At 36.6% G+C, this 26,455-nt stretch overlaps 1 protein-coding gene across 1 annotated transcript in view; it reads right to left on the minus strand.

Annotated features, from left to right (window-relative positions):
* Positions 1–26,455, minus strand: part of LOC129000743 (serine/threonine-protein kinase MARK2-like) — a 148,536-nt gene that overhangs the window by 31,980 nt on the left and 90,101 nt on the right. The window contains exons 3-11 of the mRNA XM_054427723.1: positions 17,130–17,282; positions 12,678–12,731; positions 11,808–11,856; positions 8,538–8,674; positions 6,345–6,401; positions 5,666–5,801; positions 5,020–5,240; positions 3,109–3,162; positions 1,462–1,561 (exon numbers count right to left, since the gene is read on the minus strand). Of these exons, the coding sequence (XP_054283698.1) occupies positions 1,462–1,561; positions 3,109–3,162; positions 5,020–5,240; positions 5,666–5,801; positions 6,345–6,401; positions 8,538–8,674; positions 11,808–11,856; positions 12,678–12,731; positions 17,130–17,282 (961 nt within the window). The remainder of the gene's footprint in view (positions 1–1,461; positions 1,562–3,108; positions 3,163–5,019; positions 5,241–5,665; positions 5,802–6,344; positions 6,402–8,537; positions 8,675–11,807; positions 11,857–12,677; positions 12,732–17,129; positions 17,283–26,455) is intronic.

Consider the following 26,455-nt stretch of genomic DNA (forward strand, 5'->3'; position numbering starts at 1 on the left):
CTGTTCGCTACATTTATCCTCATAGATTTTTTTTTAAGTCAAGTCAAGTCAAACACCTGGAGTATTTAAAACACAAGATCGTCTAATTTAATTTACATTGTAACTAAACACTTTTTGCTTGTTTCTGCCATTTTTAAAAGGGATGGGCCGATTCCGATTCTCAATACTTTGCTTACTTATACTAACTGTTCGCTAATTCAGGGCTTCGTGGTGACTATATGAGACGGCCGTTTAGCGATGTATTTTTATCGTTATAATTATGTTGTTTCTCTCCGACTGAACTGAAACAGCTATCGTGAGTTTGCAAATGGCAAAATTTTTTAACCTATGTTATGGTTTTGTTGTTTGTTTGCTGTGCGTGCGTAGTGAGATGTTCAAAATAAGTTATGATCTCCGTTCCAGTGATGTGACGAACTCCATGACTTTTATGTAATTCTTTAAGTAATTAAAATTATATTGATGATGACAATATTGAAGACGACTTTGAGTCTATAACTCAAGCAATATCAAACATTCATTGTAGGCCTAGATGTACGAATTCTTATGAAAAAAACTCAATTAACATTTTAGGCCTTTTAATGTTTATAAATATCTTCTTTCTTGTTTTACATATTATTTACTCATTTATTTTTCTGAATAACAAACAAGTTTGTGTTGCCAAGGAAATCTGATTTCACCCATAATCAGCTGCGTTTAAGGTAAAACAAAAATTTTTTTCTACGTAATTACTTAAAAAGTAACTTTTGAACTTTACAATAATAGTGTCATTTGGTGTCTGGATTGATCTTGGGATTTGTAAATCAAGTTTATTTTAAAATTGTTTAACAATTTTTATTGTTTATGATTTTTATAATTTTATTTTTTTATTTTACACTTTGATTATGAAATGACCACTTTTTTGTAGACAATTTTATTGTAAAAAAAAATTGGTAAAAGAATTATTAATTTATCCTCTAAGGTTTATTTCTATAACTCATAGAGTAAAAGTTTACAAATTCGGTAAAATTAATTGCTGCCCGAGGGTCCTGCAGGTAGCGCATTAATTCCTTCCCCAATGGGTAACACTAACGATAAACACTAAGATTTTGAATGAAAACCAAAGTGAATTGTAATTCCCCCTTAAAGTCTCAAGCGAACTGACTCGACCCACCTATGTGATGGATGGTCACGCACCTCAACGAACCCTTCTTTGGCCGTCACCACAGACTGTGTCGAAATATAGGAGTGACGATTAACACAGTGTCGAAATATTGAGTGTCGATCTAGAGTGTGGAACTATTGAAATTCTACTGTATAGTTAAAAGACCTGAACTCAGTTTGAAAATATATCTACTTATCGTTGCTTATGCATAAAATTATCATTGTCTTTTGCGTTTGTGAATGTGAATTAAATTCCATTTACTTTTGCTCTAATGTTATCAGTGACAAGTTTCTAACAATAATAAGACAAGACAAACTCACCTATCCTTTTAAGATCCTTGAAGTCAGAATCAGGTTCAACGTAAGGTTTTAATTCGTCTTCCTCATAACCCATATTCATCCACTTGTCTTTCATTATGTTCTGAAACCAAACCAGTGATGAAGACCAGCCTTATGCATACCTTAACTATGACAAACTTACAAGACTTGTAACACTTGATTTTTGTTAACATGTAAGCAGAAGAACAGTGAAATTTAGATCTTGACATAGTAACTAGTTGTAATTTAATTCATAGATGAAATAAATATAGTGAAGAGACATGAATAAGCGATAATCTATTACAAATTATAAATGACAGCAAAATGGGGAGGCTATTTAAAGTTGGTTGTGATATTGTGAGACTTAACAGGATGGACTTAATTAACTTAGTTGAGTCTGTTATCCCACCATACAATTGAATACAAAGACCCAGGAAAATTTAAACATGTCACTGGATACTAAGCAGGGACTTAACTACCATTGGCTATCTTCATAGGCCTATACACAAACGGTATAAAACATCATTCAAAAAACATGTAAACATTAGACATAGTAGGCCATAACTTGTATTACAAATTTTAACCATTATGACTTCCTGAGACCTGAAAAAGTTTTACGGTTACATGATAAACTAGATTGATAACGAGTGATAAAGCTAATAAAGCAAGAGAAGCACCTTATTCATACCAACTACAAAGTATAATATTGATTAATTTGTACACAAACAAGAGTTCAATCATGTATTTACACAATTCAATTCGGAAAACAAATTTAAACTAAACTACTAGTCTGGCAAGGTTTACTTTTTCAACAGCAAACAGTTAGAAACTAACATGCACATAACCAATCACGACAAGTAGACATTCCATTCTCGAGTTAAGTTGTAACCAATATTAGAGTAAAAATTAGAACACTACAGAAAGTGATACTGTTCAAATAGTAAAACACTGTTCATTCACAGTAAATCCCTGATTAACCCAATAAATGGCGCGAGGCTGTTTTGGATAGCTATTTTTTCGGTAATCCATGATTGGAATTTAAAAGCTATTTAGGTTCAAATAAATCTAGGACAGTTGTTTTAACACTATTTTCATTACTGTCATCGCCTTGACACATTACCCGATGGCAAACTATTTTTCCAATTGATTTGAGATTATTATTATGGCTTTGCATAAAAAGTGAGTTTACTGTATGTTTCTTGTTGAGAAAAAACTGGTTACAACAGGTTCTAATCGATGGGATGTCTATTATTTTTCAGCTATTTTTTGTTATACAGATTACACCACACCATTTAGTAATAAGTTTAGAGACTATAATGAGTTTATTAAAATCCCTTTAGAGATCCTATGAACATTAAAACTTCACAATGTCCAAAACTTCACAATTTATGGGGATTGTGTCAGAAAGTACGACCATGGTAAAACATTCAGCAAATAGTACAGCAAAAAGCTTATTTTATAACACGCAAGAGAAAAATAACTGATATAAGAAATCCGACAATGTGAGTTATGAATGTGAATGTTTTTTTTATTTTTTACAATTTTTAAGTCTACACAAACTGTTGTTCCAACCCCACACTTTTCAACCCTTTTGCAAGCAAGTGTGACGGGTTCTTAACCTTAAGAAAAACTTTAGGTCTGATACTTTACATATGGTTCCTGCGTAGTTTCGCCAGGTTTCTGTGGGGCGCTGTAAGCCGAGCCCTGCAATGTACAGACTTTTCTTACTCCTTGTCCTGCCTTAGTCTGCCATGTCATACACCAAACACCTGCCACCGCGGCTCAAGCGTTTGGTTCATTTGTGACAACGGCATTGCTTAAAACCATCGCAAACAGCTATGATCACTAGGGATCGTGATTTAGCGGTGATTGCGGGAGACTACAGTGGCTCTGCAACTGTGGAAGAATTTCACAGTATTGCCTTGACTGCAGAAGACGTAATTAGTTCTCAGTTTTTCCGCAATCGCAGGAGACGCTCACGATTTCATCACAACTGCAGGAGGCATCCATGATTTCACGGCGACCACAGATGTTCACATTATCGTAGCCGACCGACTTGGATCGTAGAGAAAATGATAATGTCTCTGCAACCATGGGGAACAACAGTGGAATATATTCCACTTAATATAGCATCATTTCACTGCAACTGCAAGTTACGGTGGTTTTGGTTTCAATGCGACAACGGTAGAATGTTATGTACAATTTTTGAGGAACCGATTATTGGAGTGTGATAATTTCAATCAAAATTCTCCAAAGTAATGATTTTGGCAGGCCCTCATATTGGACCGAGAACTGAAATCAATATTTTTTACTTAGCAAGCCCCAATCAAAAGTAAAAAAGGTTACAAAAAAGGTTCTGGCTACAAACCCCTGTCCATATTTTAACAGTCTTCTCCAGGCCTTTTTTTCACCACATATTTAACCAAGAAACATTATCAAGGTTTTGAGCAATGCCATTGTTTTAGCTGTGCTTTCATACAAATATCGCCAAACACCTGAGTCCCGTCAAAGCATTCAAACTAAGAAGCAACTATAGTGAAACATTAGCATAATATAATGTGCTACCACTCATGACATCATGTACAGTTAAAACATGAATCTAAAAATTTCATAATGAGTGCATTTGGAAGAGAATGACATATTCTTAGTGCAACATGCAAGAAAATTGAAATGTAAATAGGTTGAATAGTATTAATTTTAACTGTTGTTTATCATTACAAAACATCCCCAATAAAAAGTGTTTTTTTGTGTGTTACCTAACTTTAATAAATTGATTTACTATCTCGAGTTTAGTCATGTTTGGCAATGTTTGAGGCATATAAAGTTAACATTAGGGGAAAACTTAACAATTTCAATAAATTTACTGTGTAGCCTATTATGTTTAATACTTTTCTTTGCGACTAATTCATTACTAGAACATTTACTTAAATAGTTTGTATGTCTTTTATCCCTCTTTCTTTTATTATTTGCAAATCAAACTGTTGTTTAAAAAGAAATCTAAATACTGTTTGGTTACTTAAGTTAGTGTAGATGATTAGGACCAAAGGAAATAAAAGCAATGAAACTCTTTTATTCAGGGTTATTGGAATTTGTGTATTTAACTGGCATCTGTTAAGGTTACAATAGGCTTTACAAGTTATATAGCTTACTAATGCTTCAACTTCAGCCGAGAAGCTACTGTTAGTAGGTACATTATTTAACTAAATAATTTATATTGTTAAAAGCATAGATGTACTATCTAGAACTATCCAATTGACATTTGACCACCGTTTCAAACCAGATAAACATGATTAATGCTCGATTACATCAAAAGCATACAGAAGATGAAGTGCTATGCAAATCTACATAATGGCTCAAACAACAACCAAGATAGATATGAAACTAAAACAAATAAATTAAAAAGACTAAAATACAAAGATTTCAGAAGTGAGTCAAATCCCACTTACCAATGTTAGAAAGCTTTAGTAAGAAGTAACGTCCTGATTAAATCATGGGTTAGCAGACCCATGTGATACGAATATCGCTAGAGTATAAAAGCAAATATCTGAGATGCGACCTCACCTCTAGTGACGCTCTTTTCGCTGGGTTTAACACGAGGAATTTCTTGAGCAGGTTTTCACAATCGGTTGACATGTAGAAGGGGATTCTATACTTCCCTCTGAGAACCCGTTCCCTTAGTTCTCGTAACGTCGAGCCATCGAATGGTAACGATCCACTCACCAAGGTATATAAAATGACTCCGAGCGACCAAACGTCCACTTCAGGCCCATCGTACTTTTTACCTGCAATGTACAAAACGTAGTAAAATGAACAACAGAGTATTCACAAGGGAATCTTGTTTATGTTTTTATTTGAGAAAAGATTTAATACATTTTTAAAAGGGTAAAGGGGTCTTAAACTAACTAATTAAAAAACAAACCATACTATAGCATAGATAAATTATAATCAAAAGAGATGTGAAAACAATATTATTTATGAAATTCCAAACTACCCCAAAGTGGTTAATTTTCATGTGTTGGTTCAAACCTTTTTTTATCAAGTGTCGGAAAAAAAGCTTATATGTTTTAGAGATGATCAAAACAGAGCTCTTTTATTTGTTAACATAAAATTATAAATATTATCACCATTGTACTTGTGTTTTTTTTTGCAGTTGAACATGTTTACACTCTGAGAAAGAACAGATTCCAGCCCAAGTTTGGCAACGCACCTTGGAAGAGTTCAGGGGCGGCGTAAGGCGGACTCCCACAGAAGGTATCTAACTTATTTCCAGGAGTGAACTCATTGCTGAAGCCAAAGTCAGCAATTTTGATGTTCATTTCACTGTCTAGTAATAGATTCTCAGCCTAAAAATAAATATCATACAAATTAATTACATTTTTTGTTTTATTGAGCAAAGTGTCAGTTTTTACATAGAATATAGCCAATAAACATAGAAAGAAAATAGATCAATACATCATGTTTCTGTTTATGTTTTTACAGATACATTAGGAGTCGGAAATGCGAGATCGCATCCCAACTTAGTCAAAACAAGTTTAAGTAGTAATGGAAGTAATAGAAAATTTAAGTGTAACTTGCTTTTTTGTGCATGAATCATTAATTTGCTAAGATAATTTAACACTTAAAAAACTGGGATCAATCTGGGTGATTAGTTCAGTCTCAATGACATGACTGAAAGCCAGTCAATGTGTTTACCATTACTTATGTTTTAATTACAATTTGAACACACAATTATTGGTGACTATACAAAAAAGTTGGCATTAAGCACAACTTGTTACATGATATTTACTAGCAACACATTAAAACCTTTTCTCTGGTGGGATAAAATTTCTACACTTCAATTAATTAATATAACTAAATGTTTCAAAGGTTTAAAAATAAGCACCCACCTTAAGGTCTCTGTGAATGATTTTCTTTTGATGACAATACTGAACAGCAGATACAATCTGTAAAATAAACGGTATCAGCATTCTGACACATACTTTCTCCCATAAGTTTGTCAACAACCTTTATCATGTGTAAGCGGTGAGAGTAAATATACAGAAATGGGATTAGTACAATTTTGATCAGAATTTAAAGGACTATAACATACTAAATTTTTATCAAAATAGTTCGGACCGTTTTTGGGAAAACCCTATTTTTCCGTTATTTCATGGGCTTTTTATGGGAAAATAACATCATTTACAATAACTTTTGAACCGTAATTTTTACAGAAATGGGATTTGTACCATTTTGTTCAGAATATAAAGGACTATAAAATACTAAATTTTTATCAAAATCGTGATGGCCGTTTTTGGGAAAATCCAATTTTTCCGTTATTTTATGGGGTTTTATGGGAAAATCCCCATTAAAAATCAAAATTTCTATAAAATTGAAAAAACTATCAAAATTGTAAGGACCATAACATACTATGTTGAATAAAAACCGGATTTTTTTCTCAAATCCTATTTTTTGTTATTTTATGGGGTTTTTTATGGAGAAAATAACATAATTTACCATAACTTTTGAACCGTAATTTTTATGGAAATGGGATTTGTACCATTTTTTTCAGAATTTAAAGGGCTACAACATACTAATCGGTAAGAGGATGAGAGTTTATTTAAATATACATAGTAAAATGATAGATGTTCTAATTTATTTTTTTGAGCAGTCTTTCAAATTTTTAGTATGTTTTAGTGAAATATAATTTATTATAACTAACAGCTGGTTGAATAAAAAATATTCTATAGATTTATGAGGTTAGTTTATTTACTCTGAGATTTTGTCATTGATTTTAGGAAATAAGTAAGATTCTATAACCATTGCTGTATACGAATCGAAGCTCACTAATCTTCAAAAGAAAGCCTATGAAAATTAGTTTACTATTCGACTTTTTGAGGAAAGGCTGGGGAAATAACAATGATTACGTGTTTTAACTCATCTTGGAAGCTTTTTCTTTACTATCAATTTTGAACTGATTAAACTATGCCTGAATTAGTAATAGACACACTATATACAGTTTTAATGGACTCGATTCCCGTACATAGGACGGGCCAACAGCTCGTTATTATTAATAACCTAAACCCTAAAGTTAAATTATTTCCATGCAAGGTCTACCAAAGGAATAATTCCAGTCCTTGTTCTGAGATAGTGTGTCATGATTGGGAAATTTGTGTTGCTAGCCTTATGGTAAGTGACTCAGAATTAAGTGCGAGGGGGATGGATTTGATTCCCGGCACATCAAAAAATCATATGGGTTTGGACCGCTTTCTCAAAAAGGGTTTGTTCATTTCCTTCATAGCTCCTTAAAAATACCACTGGCATAGTAAAAAAAAAATGTGTTTCTTGGCATGGGCGTTTTCCTAGAGGCGATATCTATTTGGTTAGAAAAAAACGTCAGTTTTTCACAATATAGTATTCACGGTTCTCTATTTAAAGCATTCTTGAAATCTGGTGTAAGACCCTACGTATTCCAGATAAACTCATGTCCCACAACCAGGCAATAGCTTATCTGAAAATGAATATAAATTATTATAAAAGTTTAAATTTGAATTTTACGCTCTAACACAATATTACCATTGATCTCTATTTCAACTGGATTGCACGCTCTGGGTTGCCTTCTCGGTCCGGCCACTCGGCTCTCTTAACCTATGAACTGTTGCTCTCTACACATTACATCTTATGGCATTTCCAAGCTCACACTCACAAAAGACGCTGCATCTTTGAGCACAGTAGCTTGATTTTCATATAATTTACACAGTTGTAATCTGCATGAAACCGCAGAAGTATTAATATGTTATGTGAAAACATATGAAAACTGTTATCAATGAAACCATAGTAGCCCTATGTTATGTGTATGGCTGTAGCAGGACGGTTCACCACTAGGTGGGGACCGACCGATATGAGCCTACTTCTGAGCATTACAGTGCGTGATGCATTTATAGTATAGAGATCAATGGTCATTACATGTGAGGTGAGATACTGACTGCCCTTTAAAGTCAATTGACTCACAGCTAGACACAGGATACAATATTTGCTGAATTCAGAAGGAAAATCCAAGCAACCTGACACTTTTAGGCTGAGAAGTGTTTTACGGCACTGACCTGTCTAAACTTGGCCCGAGCCTCTTTCTCCTTCATCCTGCCGTGTAGTACGAGGTAGTCAAACACCTCTCCTCCACTAGCATACTCCATCACCAGGTACAATGTCTTATCTGTCTCTATCACTTGGAATAACTTGACTGTAACACAACACAATACTGGTAATCCTGGAAATCTGTCTATTCAAAACATCATTTGCATTGCATTTTTTAAAGTAAGAAATGTAAATGGAAATTGTAATGTGTGATATAAATTTTTCGACTTCACTGTTTAATTTCAAGGGCTGTCAAAAGTCTCCATCAATCTCTCAAAGTCTGCAAAAAGAGCTAGTTCAAATTTTAGACCAACACAAGGACCACTTCAGCCACTCCTAGCAGTTTCCTACCATTATGCAAGAATTAGCCTCGTCAAATAAGCCAAAAGTGATTTCAAGACAAATTTCTCCTGCCAAGTACAAATTGGGTTCTTGCTACATAAGATTTTCTTTACATAAGTTACAACACTTAATAATTTAATCATTTTTGACATCCCACATAAAAACTGAATAACAATACATGGTGTCTACTAAACCTGGTTTGAAAAATTCAAGGAGTTTTCCAGGAGAATTCAAGACAAATTCCTGAATTTTAAGGAGCTACTATCGGAACCCGTTTAACTAATCGCAACCCGCTAATAAATGAAAATGATTATTATTAGGCTATTATTATTATTAATAATGATTATTATTATTTGAAACAAAACATTTCCAAAGAATAATATTTTTAACATAATAAAACAGTATAACTGGTAGGTAAGGCGACACCAGTTATCATCTCCCGCGATTGTGGGAATATCAGTGAGCATATCTTGCAGTTTCTTCAACACCAGCGACAAAACGTCACACCGTCAACGGTCACGGCAACACCCGTATGCATATTTTGCGGTTTCGGCAACACCGATAATCGTCTACCTCGATCGCGGCAATAGCCGTGGGGAAATCTCGCGGGTTCGGCGACACCGATAATCGTCTCCCGTGATCGCAGCAACACCCGTGAGCATATCTTGCGGTTTCGGCAACACCGATAATCGTTTCCCGCGATCGCGGCAACACCCGTAGGCATCTCACGTGGTTTCGGCAACAGCGATAATCGTCTCTCGCGATCGCGGCAATACCCGTGAGCATATCTTGCGGTTTCGGAGACACCGATAATCGTCTTCCGCGATCGCGGCAACTCCCGTAGGCATATCTCGCACTTTCGGTGACACCAATAATCGTCTCTCGCGATCGCGGCAATACTCGTGAGCATATCTTGCAGTTTTAGCAACACCGATACTAGCATCCCGCCATCGCGGCAACGCCCGTAGGCATATCTCGCACTTTCGGCGACACCGATAATCGTCTCCCGCGATCGCGGCAATACCCGTGAGCATATCTTGCGGTTTTAGCAACACCGATAATCGTTTCCCGCGATCGCGGCAACACCCGTAGGTATCTCACGTGGTTTGGGCGACACCGATAATCGTCTCTCGCGATCGCGGCAATACTCGTGAGCATGTCTTGCATTTTAGCAACACCGATAATCGTTTCCCGCGATCGCGGCAACGCCCGTAAGCATCTCACGTGGTTACGGCGACACCAATAATCGTCTCCCGCGATCGCGGCAATACCCGTGAGCATATCTTGCGGTTTTAGCAACACCGATAATCGTTTCCCGCGATCGCGGCAACACCCGTAGGCATCTCACGTGGTTTCGGCGACACCGATAATCGTCTCTCGCGATCGCGGCAATACCCGTAAGCATATCTTGCGGTTTGGGCGACACCGATAATCGTCTCTCGCGATCGCGGCAATACTCGTGAGCATATCTTGCATTTTAGCAACACCGATAATCGTTTCCCGCGATCGCGGCAACACCCGTAGGCATCTCACGTGGTTTCGGCGACACCGATAATCGTCTCTCGCGATCGCGGCAATACCCGTAAGCATATCTTGCGGTTTGGGCGACACCGATAATCGTCTCTCGCGATCGCGGCAATACTCGTGAGCATATCTTGCATTTTAGCAACACCGATAATCGTTTCCCGCGATCGCGGCAACGCCCGTAGGCATCTCACGTGGTTACGGCGACACCGATAATCGTCTCCCGCGATCGCGGCAATACCCGTGAGCATATCTTGCGGTTTTAGCAACACCGATAATCGTTTCCCGCGATCGCGGCAACACCCGTAGGCATCTCACGTGGTTTCGGCGACACCGATAATCGTCTCTCGCGATTGCGGCAATACTCGTGAGCATATCTTGCGGTTTTAGCAACACCGATAATCGTTTCCCGCCATCGCGGCAACGCCCGTAGGCATCTCACGTGGTTTCGGCGACACTAATAATCGTCTCTCGCGATCGCGGCAATACCCGTGAGCCTATCTTGCGGTTTTAGCAACACCGATAATCGTTTCCCGCGATCGCGGCAACACCCGTAGGCATCTCACGTGGTTTCGGCGACACCGATAATCGTCTCTCGCGATCGCGGCAATACTCGTGAGCATATCTTGCGGTTTTAGCAACACCGATAATCGTTTCCCGCGATCGTCGCCCGTGTGCATCTCACGTGGTTTCGGCGACACCGATAATCGTCTCTCGCGATCGCGGCAATACCCGTGAGCATATCTTGCGGTTTCGGCAACACCGATAATCGTTTCCCGCGATCGTGGCAACAAAAGCGGTAGTGTTTCGGTTAGGCGACGATTCCGATGACCGGGCTGTGGATTCCCGGAGGTTTGGGTGGATTCCTGGAGTTTTCCAGGACATTTCAAGGTAAGATAAAATTCCCGGAGGTTTCCCGGTTTTCCCGAATTTCCCGGAGAGTAGACACCATGCAATAACATAAAAACTATTAAACTCATGATTTTTGTTTTTGATGTATATGGGATTCAACAAACATAGGCCTAAACTAAGCTATTAAAGTTAGTAATAAAGTTATTTTTCATTTCATACTTTTTACACCTCCCCACAACAGAACTCTGGTAACGATTGCAACTAGTTCAAATACTAGAGTTTGGCTAACCCGTTACCAAGAGTATAGAACCAACAGCTAACAATTAAATAAATCTCAACTGTTCAATTAGTGTTGACTGACATAAAGACGTTTTCTTTAGTAAAACACTATATCACGATTGTCTGTGTCTGTGTTGTCCCCAAAGTCAAATATTTTTTTTTTAATCCTTGAAATGTTTACATCCCTTAGGTATTAGGCCTACTGTCCTTAACAATAATTATTCTATTTGTCATCAACTTACCTATGTTTGGATGATCTAGCATCTTCATTATCCTAACTTCTCTAAATAACTGAAACATTAAAAACAGACATAAGAATAAATTCTAGCCTATTGTGGTTAGTATAAAAGCAAATCATTGTTGTATGCTTTCCGAAATGGATTAACTATGTAAATAGATAGAGCAACCTTTTTTGCTAACTTCTATGACTTGATTTATGAGGTCAAAGTATGATGACTAGGCCCTATCCAGAAAGTAGGATAAATTTGCATACTTCCTTTTAATGCATCTAAGAAGTGGGAACTGCTTACTTGAGAAAACATTTTCTCAAAATGACTGTCACCACTCACAACTTCCTGTTTTTGATGCAACTAGGATCTTTTTCAAATTTTTCAGATGAGTGTTAGTTTTAGTACAAAAAAATTACAATTTATAAACAAAGTTCAATTTTAAAACTTTCACATTTTTAACATAGGCCTTATACGTTCTAAAACAAACTAACTGGTTTTAGGCAACCCAATTTGATACCAATTAACTAATAAAGTAGCCTAATGTAAAAATTTCCACAACATCAAGTATATTTTTATTCAGGACAGCAAGAAGTAAAATTTCATTGTAAGCCTACACATATTTTTGACCGAAAAAATGAATAATAATTTTGCAATTCTGTCATGATCGGTTCATATATTGTAGTTAAGTGGAAACATGGAATGTCTACTTCCTTATAATTGTCCATGTTCTGTTAATTTTCTATCAACTCAAACTATTTATCTTGTTTCTGCAATTTTTTTCTCCGTTCAAATTGTTTACAAACTTTATTTAACAAAATAATTACTATGTTGCAAAGAAATTTAATAAAATAAGTAAAATATGAAATGGTATATGAAACTTACCTTTTGTAAACTTCCAGGATTTAATTGTGTCTTGTCTATTATTTTGATTGCTACCTGAAATGCATAACAGAAAATTAGAATTAGGATTTAAATTATAATTGTTTCAGGAAAGAGCAATATACAGTACCTACAAAATAGAAGTCCAGTTATACAGGGTGGTCATAAAGTCTGAAGACAGTTAAATATTTTCGAAACGACAACAGATAAATCAATAAGATTTGGTATGTCAACACAACACCTAAAAATCTACTTTTTTTAGGAAATAAAAATTTTCTGTCATATCATGGGGACTTAAGAACACACTAATGACTCCTGCAAGGAGTCAGGAGGAAATCTTAAATAGAAGCTGAGGTTGACATGTACATCAAATTAAAAGTCTTTACTAGCAGAATATACTGACGCAAATTTGAACTCAAACGGACTTAAGCGAGCCAAGAATGACAGTTGTTCAAAGATTCATTTACTTTGCATTGCTATCATATGCTTAGGCCTACTCCTCAGGAATCGGAAGAAATTGTTAACGTAAGCATAGGTCGATATGCACATCAAGTTGAAGGTCTTCAATAGTAGATTAAAATGCCGTAAATTCAAGCTCAAAAGAACACCTGAGTAAAAAATGGCAGTCGTTCAAAGCTACAAAATGGCAGATTCAAAAAGTTTTTGAACGGCTGCCATTTTGCGCAGGATCAACCTTTTGAAGTGCGGTTTGCGGCATTGTATTCTACTAAAAAATACCTTTCATTTGATGTGCATATTGACCTATGCTTCCATTTAAGATTTTCGACCGACTCCTTGTGGGCCGTCCCCCTGAAGAGTTATTGGATCACTGAATATGTGTTAAAATAAAGTTTATTGCTCTGTAACTTTGTACCAAGTATTGTAGCTCTATCTACATTATTTTTTTTTAATATTTAACTGTCTTCGGACTTTATTACCACTCTGTATAAAAATCAGTCATAATATTAAGTAGGCTAATAAACACTATCAATAAATTCCCTAGGCCTATTATATTTGAGTAGAAAACTAAATTTATCAAGACAATTTCCTAAACGTATTGGGACAAAAGATTGTGTTCTGAAAGTCTTAATTACCGGTACTCTTCACCCTTCAAAATGAAAAACAATCCTAAATAAAGAGCGTTTAATGGTCCTTTTTAATTAGGATAAAAAGAAACACTCCACAATACAGTAGAACGTAAAACGAGAACGTCAATAATTTTTAAGTAAATTGTTTAGCATAGCAAGAGTTTTGTTCAGTCAGCTGCAAAAGTAACCACTACCACTGTTAAAAAGCTAATCAAAATTTTTTTAAAGCTTAAATATGTAGTGTCTGATTTTTTATTGGGCACTGAACACACTTTGCTATAAATTAAATACTATCAGTCATTGAACATAGAAAATGTTTTGAATTCATCTCTATTTTAGACCCTTTACTGTACCTATACTAGAAAATATACAACTTTAAAGACGTTTGATGCTCAAATTGTGTGTGATAGCACTTTTTCACGGTAATTTTATAATTTGATAATCCGAATAGGGTCCGGTCCCAATTAATCAGGATTATTTACGTTTCGCTGATACATACAAACCTTGACTAAGCTTAACCCAATACCAAGTTCACTAAATTAACACAAGTCATTGGTTTCCGATTGTGGGCAAATTCACACAATTTTACAACTACCTTCAGAAAATTACTACATATAGGCTACAAGGAAAAAATGTTCTTTTATATTAAATGACCAGCTGTTTGCAAAATAAACCGGGTCAATGCGGATTGACGACGGGAATTGGAGAGGTTGTCAACAAGTAGATTAATCTTGTTCTGGAGTGTTTTATTGGAACAAGCAGTCGGTTGGGAGGTTACGCAAGATGGATGATATTTGATACTTGATTGCTCAGACAAAACCCAGATCTCAGCTTCATCGACATCCAGAACATACATTGTCTCCCGTTGTGACAGTCGTCTGATTGTTAAGCATGATCTCTCCCACAAACTCAACAAGGTAGAATCAGTTATTGATGGGACAAGACAAGTTGTGACGGGACACTCATTCATAACTCAAGTTAAAGCAACTCCATCTAACGCTACAAAGTTAACTTGCTCAGAATCAAGTTACCGGTAACCAAACGGATCCAGATCTTGAACAAACTTTCAACACGATGTAAATACCCGCGATGCAGCAAACCTGCAGAGTATATGAATTCCAATTAGCCTCATGGGATTTGCACTAAAATATTTCCTTAAAAATTTCAGATGTATTCCTTATTCAACTGAATCAGATTTAATGAATAGGTAACTAGGTTTGCAGCTACAAAGGGATATAAGGGATGTTTTTGGTAAAATATTAATAGTAGGCCTCTAGTAAGAATAACATGGCAATTTTTAATTAAAAACTTTTTTTAACCCTTTTTTCCGTTGCCATTTATTTGTATAACAGAGCTTCCGGATACTAATAATTTGTTTTATTTTTATTAGTACCGGTATCCTAGCTCTAAAAAGAATATGACTACATCCAAGAAACCTTTACTAAAATTTTTAGTACCGTATTAAATTAGGCTTTTATTCACAGATAAGTGAAACAAAAAACCATCTGAACAACACCACTATTTGAACGTTATTAGAAACTCTGCATTTTCTCATGTAAATATAATTGACGTTATTAGGCCAACTTTTAACCAAAAGAATGCCAATTAAAGAAAAAAAAATTTTGACAGACAGGCTATGCAGGAAATCAGGTACCTAGTTCTTACATATTGTGAACAAATATTACCGCTATAAATTTTAGGCGGCAGGCCCAAACAGCACAGCACGGCGAATTTGTAAAAATAAAATTGTTTACCTCAAAAGTGCTATGGAACGATATATTGGGCCTCGATCGTATGAGGATTCAAAAGAAACCATCGCTGTTTCGAAACTACAACCGAGTCAACCGATATGCTCATTTAAACTAACATGATCGAAAGTCGGGCCGGCCTGATATATCGTCGCTTAGCGCTTTTCGGATGAAACGGAAACAACGATATATCGTTCCATAGCACTTTTCGGGAAAAAGACGCACAACGATGTATCGTTGCATAGCACTGAAGATCTTTTTTTAACCCTTTTTTCCGTTGCCATTTATTTGTATAACAGAGCTTCCGGATACTAATAATTTGTTTTATTTTTATTAGTACCGGTATCCTAGCTCTAAAAAGAATATGACTACATCCAAGAAACCTTTACTAAAATTTTTAGTATTAAATTAGGCTTTTATTCACAGATAAGTGAAACAAAAAACCATCTGAACAACACCACTATTTGAACGTTATTAGAAACTCTGCATTTTCTCATGTAAATATAATTGACGTTATTAGGCCAACTTTTAACCAAAAGAATGCCAATTAAAGAAAAAAAAATTTTGACAGACAGGCTATGCAGGAAATCAGGTACCTAGTTCTTACATATTGTGAACAAATATTACCGCTATAAATTTTAGGCGGCAGGCCCAAACAGCACAGCACGGCAAATTTGTAAAAATAAAATTGTTTACCTCAAAAGTGCTATGGAACGATATATTGGGCCTCGATCGTATGAGGATTCAAAAGAAACCATCGCTGTTTCGAAACTACAACCGAGTCAACCGATATGCTCATTTAAACTAACATGATCGAAAGTCGGGCCGGCCTGATATATCGTCGCTTAGCGCTTTTCGGATGAAACGGAAACAACGATATATCGTTCCATAGCACTTTTCAGGAAAAAGACGCACAACGATGTATCGTTGCATAGCACTGAAGATTTACAGATTTAAAGGACTTAACCTTTATTTTAATACCCTACCAGGGCTCTGCCCTGACAGCTGATTAAGTATGTTGTTTTTCAAAGTAACCATGAAAAGCCTTTCAAATTGCCACCCAAACCGTTACGGCAATCAATAATTTTATCAATAGGTACCTACTTATGAAGTCAAACGGGGTGAAGCCCGCGGGTTACAGCTAGTTCGATTATAAAGCTTGGCTGAACAGTTTTCATGAATCATTAGTAGGCTTAGCCTATTGGGACATGACAAAACACTTAGACCTGATACGAGGGCACACTTTTAAGACAATATTAATGACCGTTTCTTAATTTGTGTGAGCAAAAATAAAATAGGCTAACTTAGATTACAAAATTGCAATCTTAAATGCCAACTGGTAGCCTTCTAAATGCGGAAATACGTTTGGCAAAGGGTGTAAAGGTGGGAATTCATTGCTGCCAAAATTTGGCTACTGAATACGATTGCATAAATGCAATTTTTCCCATCAACTGAACCCACAAGTGGGTCTAAGTACAGCAGTTTTCCTAGCGGCCAAATTTGACAAGGAAACCCCAGAGCCTCGACAACACTGAAAGCATTATTCACAATCCTGCAAATATGTCAGGTAGCTAGGAAAGCACAACTAAAATTTATAAATAATCAAAATATCAACTCACCTCTTTACCCGTGGGAACATGTTTGGCCAGTTTGACCTTGGCAAAGTTTCCTTTGCCAATGGTCTTGAGGAGTTTGTATTTTCCGATGTGAGGTTCATCGGAGGTGCGACTCCTCGATGAGGACACCCGGCCGGCCGTCGCATTTTCACTGCCCTGCAACAATAGACACAATATGTTAATTACAAGTTTAACATGGGTCTTTATTTGTGTAAAGCAATAGCCTACTATGTTACACACATCACATTGTAGGATTTATAAATGTAAGTTAGGGGGTTTGACTAGGCCTAAGCTTACGTGCGGAGGTCACTTACACTTTACTCAAGTAAAATACAAGAATTAAATACCCCCGTCGCAGCAAACCTGCATCCTAAGCGAATTTCCATTTACCCGGCTTGATTTCTACTAAAATATTCCCTATAAATTTTCAGATTTATTTCCTATTTAAATAACATTAATTTTAGTGAGTAGTTAGGTTTGCTGCTACGGGGAAGATGTTGAGATGTGTTTTTTCAATTGAAACATTGATAGCTTAGTATGAAATAAACCAAATTGCCAAATTTGATTAAAATATATCAATAAACAAGCAAACTAGAACAGTTTATTTATTCTCCATAAGAATAACATGGGAATTTTAAATTTACAATTTTTTAAATTTTCTCCGTAGTCAATGAACATTCAAAAACACTTCAATATACTAAATTATTTGTTTTTTTATGCTCTTCAAAATGGTCTAGAGAGAAATTTAGAAATTTAAAGTTTTTGGGGTCAAAAATTAGAAAAACCCATTTTTACCCCATAAAACCCCCCATAAACCCCTGATCCCATGGTCCGATTATGCTGGTTCGCGAACTCGTTTGAAAAAATGTAGGTTTACACGTTTGTACCAAATTTCATCAAAATCGGATCAATTTTGCTCGAGTTATCGCGCTAACGGACACATATATAAATATATATATATATATATAAATATATATATATATATGAATTTGAACGGATGGTGTTTTTGGCCTCTGGGGACCTCAAAACGAAAAAGTAAATCGGTCCCGGGTCTAGGTCTTACCATGAGACCTACGGTAATAGCTTATTCCCTATATGGGAAATTCGCTAATATTCCCTATATGGGAAATTCGCTAAAAGGGGTAAGTTACACTTCCATATCTGTTGGCACAAACAACCGAATGGAAATATCGATCGATATATCGATTATATCGAATTAAACAACCGAATAATCAATATTATTCATTCCGTTGTTTGTGCCAACAGATATGGAAGTGTACTTAAAAAGTAAACTGAGCTTTAAATGTCACTTTATGAACTTGTGAACCTTTATCTCAAACTACAGCAAGTCACCATTGTACTTAGATAGCCTAACTTAACAATCAATTGTTTTGCCCACTTTATGATTTTAGCCTAAGAAAATCTTTCTGGGTAAAGGCCTTAGGTCTAAATGTGTTTGGTATTAGGCCTATTAAGCTATAACCTTAAGTTTTTAGGTAAACTTAAAGAAAAAAGTTAATTAAGGTTAAAGGCCGTCGGCCGTCTGAGTTGCCTAGTTAAGTTATCTTATTAGTTTCGTAAGGAACTTTTCAACTTAGGCTACTGTAAAAAGCAAAATTAAACTTAAGTTAGGCCCTAAAGAAAATTATGCGGATGAATTATGTCTAAGTTAGTTACTTTATATCTACCAACTTACATCTTTGAGTACTAAATATTTGGTTATAAGTGTAGCGCACTCAATAACTTCGGACGGCATTTTTGATAGGCTACAGATTGGGCTAGGCCTACCTAATTTTATTTCACCAAGTTTAGTCCAATTTACACAAATACTTTTGGCATTAAGTTTCAACAAAGAGTAACAATCACAGCTTTCTAACCTACATACGCCACATCACGAAAATGTATTACCAAGCTGAAAGATAAACACAGGTTATCAAAGAACACTGATTATTTTAATTTACTGCATTGACAGTGTTGACAGGCAGACGGCCGACATATTGAAAATTGAAATTGGAGATGCGAGAAAAACAAACAACGGGGGGCGGGGGAGGAGGTCAGAGGTCACGTGAACAACCGAAGAAATCCGAGCAGGTACGGAACTACCCGAACCTGTGCAGTGATGTCAATGACGTTAAACGTTGAAACGTTATTTTTATCTCCCATTGATTAAATTCGTAAATTTAATGTTCACAAATTGAACATAACTGCATGTTAAAACTCTAGCGTTAACATTAATACTACTAAAATGAATATCCGCTTTTAAAGTCCAAACAAGTTTTGATAAGTTTGGTTCGCGTTCATGTCGAATACATGATGGTTCAATCTGGCCAAAGAAATAACTCATTGACTTTTCTTAAGTGGTAGTTTTTCAACGTGCGCTGCACTTTTCGTGTAAAATACTGTGTAAATAACGTCAGCTCAACACATTGTTATGCGAACAGTTGTATTTAATACAAACACTGTGGTAACTAAAATAACTTGAGTATTAAATAAGCAGTAAACATCAACGCCGAGACTATACAAATATCAGTCAGAAAACTACTTTAAAGTTGTTTTCAAACTTATCTAAGGTAAAACATTAATGGGGGAATAAATTTTAAGTCAATTCAATAAGATAGCGTATTTCCTATAACAATCACATCATAAACCTGTCAAAAGGTTGTCGCTATACTATAAACACGTTAAAAATGGTGGAGTATTTATTTAACCACAATAAAATTGAAGCATCACCTCTTCCTCGCAAAAGTCGGTTATTTCCTGGCGGCAAGCGCGATATATGTAGAACAGGGCCGAAACCAGGGAACACTGCACTAGATATTTGACTGCAACGACGAAGGGGCTTCCCGCCATCAACATGCAAGTTTCACACTGATCAGTGATAAGACACCTATTCCCTGCCAAGACTCACTTGAAGAACACTCCGGTTGACGCCGACGACATATCCCATGTAGTGCATGAAGACTAGGACTAGGACTGACTTATCAGTAGCCCCTGACACGACGTTATCGTATGAACTTTGGCCGCGTTCGAATAATATTTGAGGTTACGCTGCTAAACCAACAAGGAAAAAAACTTGTGTATCTTTGACAGCTTAACGTCTGGAAAGTTGAGATCAAATACAGTATTGTAAATTAGCATTTCAGACGGACCAAGATCGTTAGAAGAGCAACATGAAAGGAAAAATATTACTACTTTATACGAATAGAAAAAAAGAGAAATCAACGTAGTAACGTACTTTTAGCCCATGTTTAGCGAATTTCCCGTATAAGGAATACAGAGTGAAAACAGGGTTTTCTTATTTTTGACAGTCTAAAACATAAAATAAGTAGGCCTAATTCTTTCAAAACCATTTTGTAGAGCTAAAGAACAAATAATTTACAGTATTAAAGCGTTGTTATATGCGTAACAGTTAAATTAAAAAATAGGTCAGTTTCAAAATTTAGGGCTGTATATTTTGATCATATTTGAATAATTTGTTTATTTCATACCAAGCTAAAAACATTTTAAAAAGAAAAAAAAAACACGTAGGCCTACTCATAATTATTATGTTATTTAAGATACTAGAAAATAAATCTGGCAGTGTTGATGTACAGTAATATTTTTGTGAAAATCCAACTGGGGAATGGAAATGCATTCAGTCTGCAGGTTTGCTGATGCGGGGGTATTAAAAATCAATATAATAGAGGGTAAAGATGAGAAATGAATGAACCAACCCTGTAATTACCTCTCAAGGAAGTGTTATTATTTCCTCAAGATGTTTACTACAACTTAATACTTTCATTTACTCATAGTCTAAATTGATTATACAATCATGCACTCATTTATTATCAGATTATTCATACAACTATTAATTTAACATTGGTGGGGTTTAAACAATTGTAGGTAAACAAGTTAACTTTCCAAATATATATTTAAACTGTTGAAGTAAAATATCAGTAGGCGACGGAAAAGTTTATATTCTGAACGACTACTGCAGAGACGGAAATCAACCCTCGGCGCGCAAAGAAAAACAATTCTCCGAGTTGACAAAAGCAACAAACGCGACTAGCTGGAGAGAAAATGAGTGTGAGATCTCTCGGAAACAAAATTTAAATACTGAAAATGTGCCATATCAATTCAACTATTTCCTTAGGACACGTTTTCAATTTTGATTAGAACGGCAAAATCAAAGTCGACTACAAGGTTACTTCATTTTAAAATTGTGCTTGGGCTTTAAATAACTGTGTTAAGAATGCTATATGTACAACTATATGATTCTCCAGCAAATACTTTAATAATAATCGTACTGTTTTGCTTCGGCTACTTGAAAAAATTAACTGATGTACATACATACAGTATTAAATTTTATATCGGCGACTACAGGATTCTCTGACACATTGTCGACCTCGTACACAGCTGACATTACAGCCGATGATGCTGTTGCACTTGTACGATTGTGTCAATGACAGATTTGAAGGGCTTCGTCAGCCGTCGTGATGAACAGAGCAGACACGAGGTTCACGTATGGTCCAGCCATAACTAATTGTTAATCAGAGCGAGCATGCCTTGCAACGAGAGTTAATAAATTTTTATTTATGTAAACTTGATTTAATTTGACCGAAAATAAATTAATTTACTATTGATTTTCAATACAGTAAATTAATTGAACATGAAACGTGTAATATCATAAGAGAATATTTAAGGGTTATGGTTTTTGTAGCGCTTTCTCTAGGCTCGGATGATCGATCAACAGGTTCTCTTGAGAAAACGGTTAGCTACGGTAATAGCTTGTACGTTTTGATACAAAGTTTATTTCAGATAGTAAATAGATTATCTCTCAATGAAGTTATATATTTTTTCTTCTACGTACTTAATTAGCGGTATATACGAGTTGATGAGGACATTTAAGGTGGAAAGTTCATCCTTGTCTGATGTGTTATTTTTTTCTCTTTTTCGATGTGATGACATTAAAGATACTACAGTTAACATCAAGTTGCAGTTTGTCATGAAAAAAGAGTGGATTAGAAATAAAATGGTATTTCGTAGTACTGTTACACTCTTTATCGCTGATCATTGGAGCTTTGTATTTACAGTATTTGATTTTTAGGAATGGATCGTCTACTTGATGGTAAGTATGTGTATTTTGAAAAACTATCGTCAAAGTTCGGAGGGAGAGCTGGTTGTTCTTTTATGTATTAATGAAGCTATTTTAATTAATGCAAACAGGTGGAAGAAACCAGTGGCCATATTTACACGGGTGTCGCAACACAAGAGGCCAGCTACAGCACGTGTCAGTGTCATCTATACAAAGGCCACAGCACACCTCTGCATTACCTTACCATCACTGTAGTACTGGTGTATGTAGGTGTAGGTGTGGTGACCGGCTATGAGTAATATACTACCATAAACCACACTGCATGAGTAAGTGCGTAACCCTCCTATTACAAGTGTGCAACCCATATGATGACGTAATATTATTACTCGGTCCTAAATATACAGAATGTCTCATAAGTTAAGGCCAGATTTGTTTTAAACTCATAACCTTTTATTTATTCCCACAATACCTTCGACCCATTTACTTTTCAATCCTATCCAAACGCCATCAAAATACCCCATCGTCTCAGATTAAGAGTCATGAGGAGCCAGCTGGTCACACATGACATCACTTCTTCAAGATCTGGCTTGAACATGGAATCAACTGTGTATGAGGTACTCCTAATTCAGCATTCCCATAGTCTTGCCACCTCCTACTCATTTTAATCATAAACGCATTATTAAGTAGGTACTGTATAACAAATCCAGGAATACAGTACCTACCTGTTTAATGGGTCAAAATAAACGAAAATCAAAAACACCTTGTAAGCAAAGTCTAGTTCTTAGCGCTTCGTGGTCAAGAATCTACTGTAAACGATCATGTACTGGGAACTGCGACCACTAATTAACCACACCCGGTATATCTCAGAAGTGTTCAACAACTATTGTACTTGGCTCATTGTCGCGTGCCCGAGAAACCAACAAACAGTTTCGACATACAATCGCGGAGAACGGAGGTGAATGCCATTGAAATGTCAAGGATAACGGCGAAACAAGTGGAAGGAATGTTCAGAACAGTTGTAAATCACCGCCACTGTTGTTGAACTTGGATAGATAAACACTGGTAACGATTCACTTCCTTACCAGGAATCGATACCAGAGACTGTAGCGCACTCTTCCGTCTTGCCAGATTGACCAGAGTAAATTATCGTATAGGGGTCCAAAATTATCGTATAAGCGGTCCAAAATTATCGTATAAGGGGTAAAATTATTGAACACATAACATATTAATAAATATATAAAACGTGCAATCCATAGGATAAAATGGCCGAAAACCTAAGGTTGGACTAAGTCATGTTTATTTAAGGCTAGGAAAAGAAACCTTACAATATTAATCTTTGTGAAATTGCGTTCTCTTTATATGACGTGTATAACAAACAAAAATTAGGCCATAACTATCTGTAAAATTTAAAAAATACTATACAACAAAATTCTGCAAAACATGTTGCAATGGACCTGATTATTGTATTCAATATTTTCCTGTACTTGACATGTATAGCATACGTTTAGCACATAATATAAATTACTATTCTGTGCTTGCCGAACATGGTGAACATTACTAAATTACATAACAAGCTTTATGCGTGCAAAATTTAATTGGAGTTGAAAAGTGATTATTTCCTGACACAATTGGTAACAAGCAATTTTCATGAGTTGTGCTAGTTATTTCTTATTTACTTCTTGACCCAAATCATTCTATACCAGATCCCTGCCAACCCATATAAATACCCTGTTATAGAAGTATGTACATAAAACAAACGGCACTGTATCAATACGATTTCCATGTTCAAAACTACACTGGTTCAATTCCCACTATCGCTTGGGAACCGAACTATTCTAGGGCGGACAAAAAGTGGCCCAGTTGAAATGGCAAACAGAGCGAATCACTCCCACTTTTCAGCGGTAAAAGGTTCGTTTCCGTCGTTCCACGGTCCACAATGAAATGAACAGCGACGAAAGTGGGCCTAGGCCGTGCGTGGGACTGCGACCACTGACTTAATATCTACACAATGTAGATATAATGTATAGATAAGATGTGTAGATACAATGTAGATATCTACAAGTGTATATATAAAGTCAATGGTCTGACACATACCACCACACTACTCCGAAAACACATTGTTCTGAAAGGCAGAGTTCCGAAAAGAACCCGTCGCTACCGAAGGAATGAGCATTTTAAGGTATTTTTCCGAAAAGAAAGCTTGGCTTAAGACATTGATAAGAAAGAATGTCCACAGCCAGGTACCATTCCGAAAAGAACACGTTGCTTAGGTATTTGTCCAAAATAATTTATATGGTCAGGCACTGCACCGAAAGGGCTTCTGTGACAGGCGCTGCTCCGAAGTGTTTCGAAGCAGTGGCGTTCAAAATTTTACCTCATTGTCTAGAAATCTTTACTGAATTCATGAAGATCTGGGGGATGATTTTACGGATATTTTACGTGCATCACGAAATAAACTATATGGGGATTCGTTGTTTACATGTCTTTTCAGTAATTCCGATTTGTCGATTGATGTTTTGTAGTTGTCAGTGTTTGATTAGCGATGAAAGATGATGTTGGGACTAGTTAGAGCACTCCAGAGGAGCTCCAGTCCTCGAAGTCCCGGGTTTAAAACCCACCAATCACCAAAGGAGTTTATCTATATTATTATGATAGTGCCACAACCCTCCATGCCTAGCCTGAAGTAGCCTAATAGGGACTAGAGTCGTCCTGTGAGGTGAAGGTGGGACATAGGCCTGTCAAAACTAGGGATTGGGATTACAGTATTATCATAAACAAATTCCAGCGTACTCCAGCGTGTATAATCATTCATTGGTAGTAGGCTATACCAATGATAGGCTATACCAATAGTAGGCTATGCTATACCAATGATAGTGTTCTGGGATTTCTGTCATTCTACAAAGGTAGTTTCTTATCACCCACCTCACCTCAATCTCAGTCTATACTACACTATATTTTGGTCTACAAGTTGCTACACAGCTTTATTAGACCTGTGGCCGGTTCAGGTTTCGGGTTGCGACCGCTAACAAAAACCTGTAACGAACAAAAACTATTCTTGACAGGTTTCAACACGATTCATAAGGAACAACTAAGTTAGAACAGTGATTTTAAACAAAAAGGAAGTAGTTAGGCCTATCCGTGTTGATAGGTCCAATTTAATTGTGTGAATTGGGATTGAAACGTACACAGCAATACATAGGAAACAACTGCCCGTGTACAACCAGGTTGAATTTATCGACTCCACAATTCCAGTGAGCACTGAGCACCGATAATTTGTATTAGAGATCTATACTCAGTACGATGGAACCTGTCTCCTAACCATTCGTCTACCTGGACTGGCCCAGGCTGTCCCGAACCAGCTCCAGGTAGACGAATGGTGAGGACTCCTGACTCAGGAGACAGGTTCCATTATACAGTATATAGATGCTATGTAACGTCATAATACATATCACTTGGTTAGGTTAGGGCCTACACATTTTCACAGCGCTTCGTCCACACCACGTGATCCACGCTTACCGTATGTTTTGCATATAGACAGGCAGAATGTTGACTCACCCTGATCCACATGGGAGGTATGGGCGGCGCTGTCCTGGGCGGGGGACAGGGCGGCTCATGGTGGAGCCACGTCATGTACGGTACCGTAGCTCCTCGTACACTCATCATAACACTTCACACTTCACCATATCGTCTCACACTTCACATCACATCATTGCTGGGGCGGACATTGTGTCTGCTCACAACACAACATGATCTTAGGGGAATACTAGTGGAAACACCGCACTACAACATCCATACAGTCACGATTGTTGGCCCGTAGCGAGGTATTCATTGAATGCGCACCGACACCGACAGTGTTGCCACATCGTGCCATCCCCGGCACCTGGCGGTCGTGCTACACTAAGGCTGTGTTTTGTAATGAAATCATAAATTCGTACGAACGATTCAAACGAAAATATCTATTGGGATAATTCCACACCAGGAGCGTTCAACAGATAAGAATAATGATCTAACAATGAAAAAATAAAATAAACATAATGTGAGTATATTTACTAAGCGGTATCTTGCACAACATAATTAAGTCTGGGTCGGTCCCCATAAACACCACATCGCCAACCGAGTTTCCCAAACTGAAATAGCGATGTGTAGGCCTATACAATATTGTGTATGAATTCAATTAGGGGTTGTTTGAATTGGGAGTTGCGACCCAACGATATTGAGAAAATTCAAAACACTTGGGCTACCATGTAGGGAAACC

Source organism: Macrosteles quadrilineatus, unplaced genomic scaffold (genome assembly GCF_028750875.1).
Source record: "Macrosteles quadrilineatus isolate MER2022 unplaced genomic scaffold, UCM_ALF_1.0 Scaffold_8__2_contigs__length_117827958, whole genome shotgun sequence".
NCBI classification, from domain to species: Eukaryota; Metazoa; Arthropoda; class Insecta; order Hemiptera; family Cicadellidae; genus Macrosteles; species Macrosteles quadrilineatus.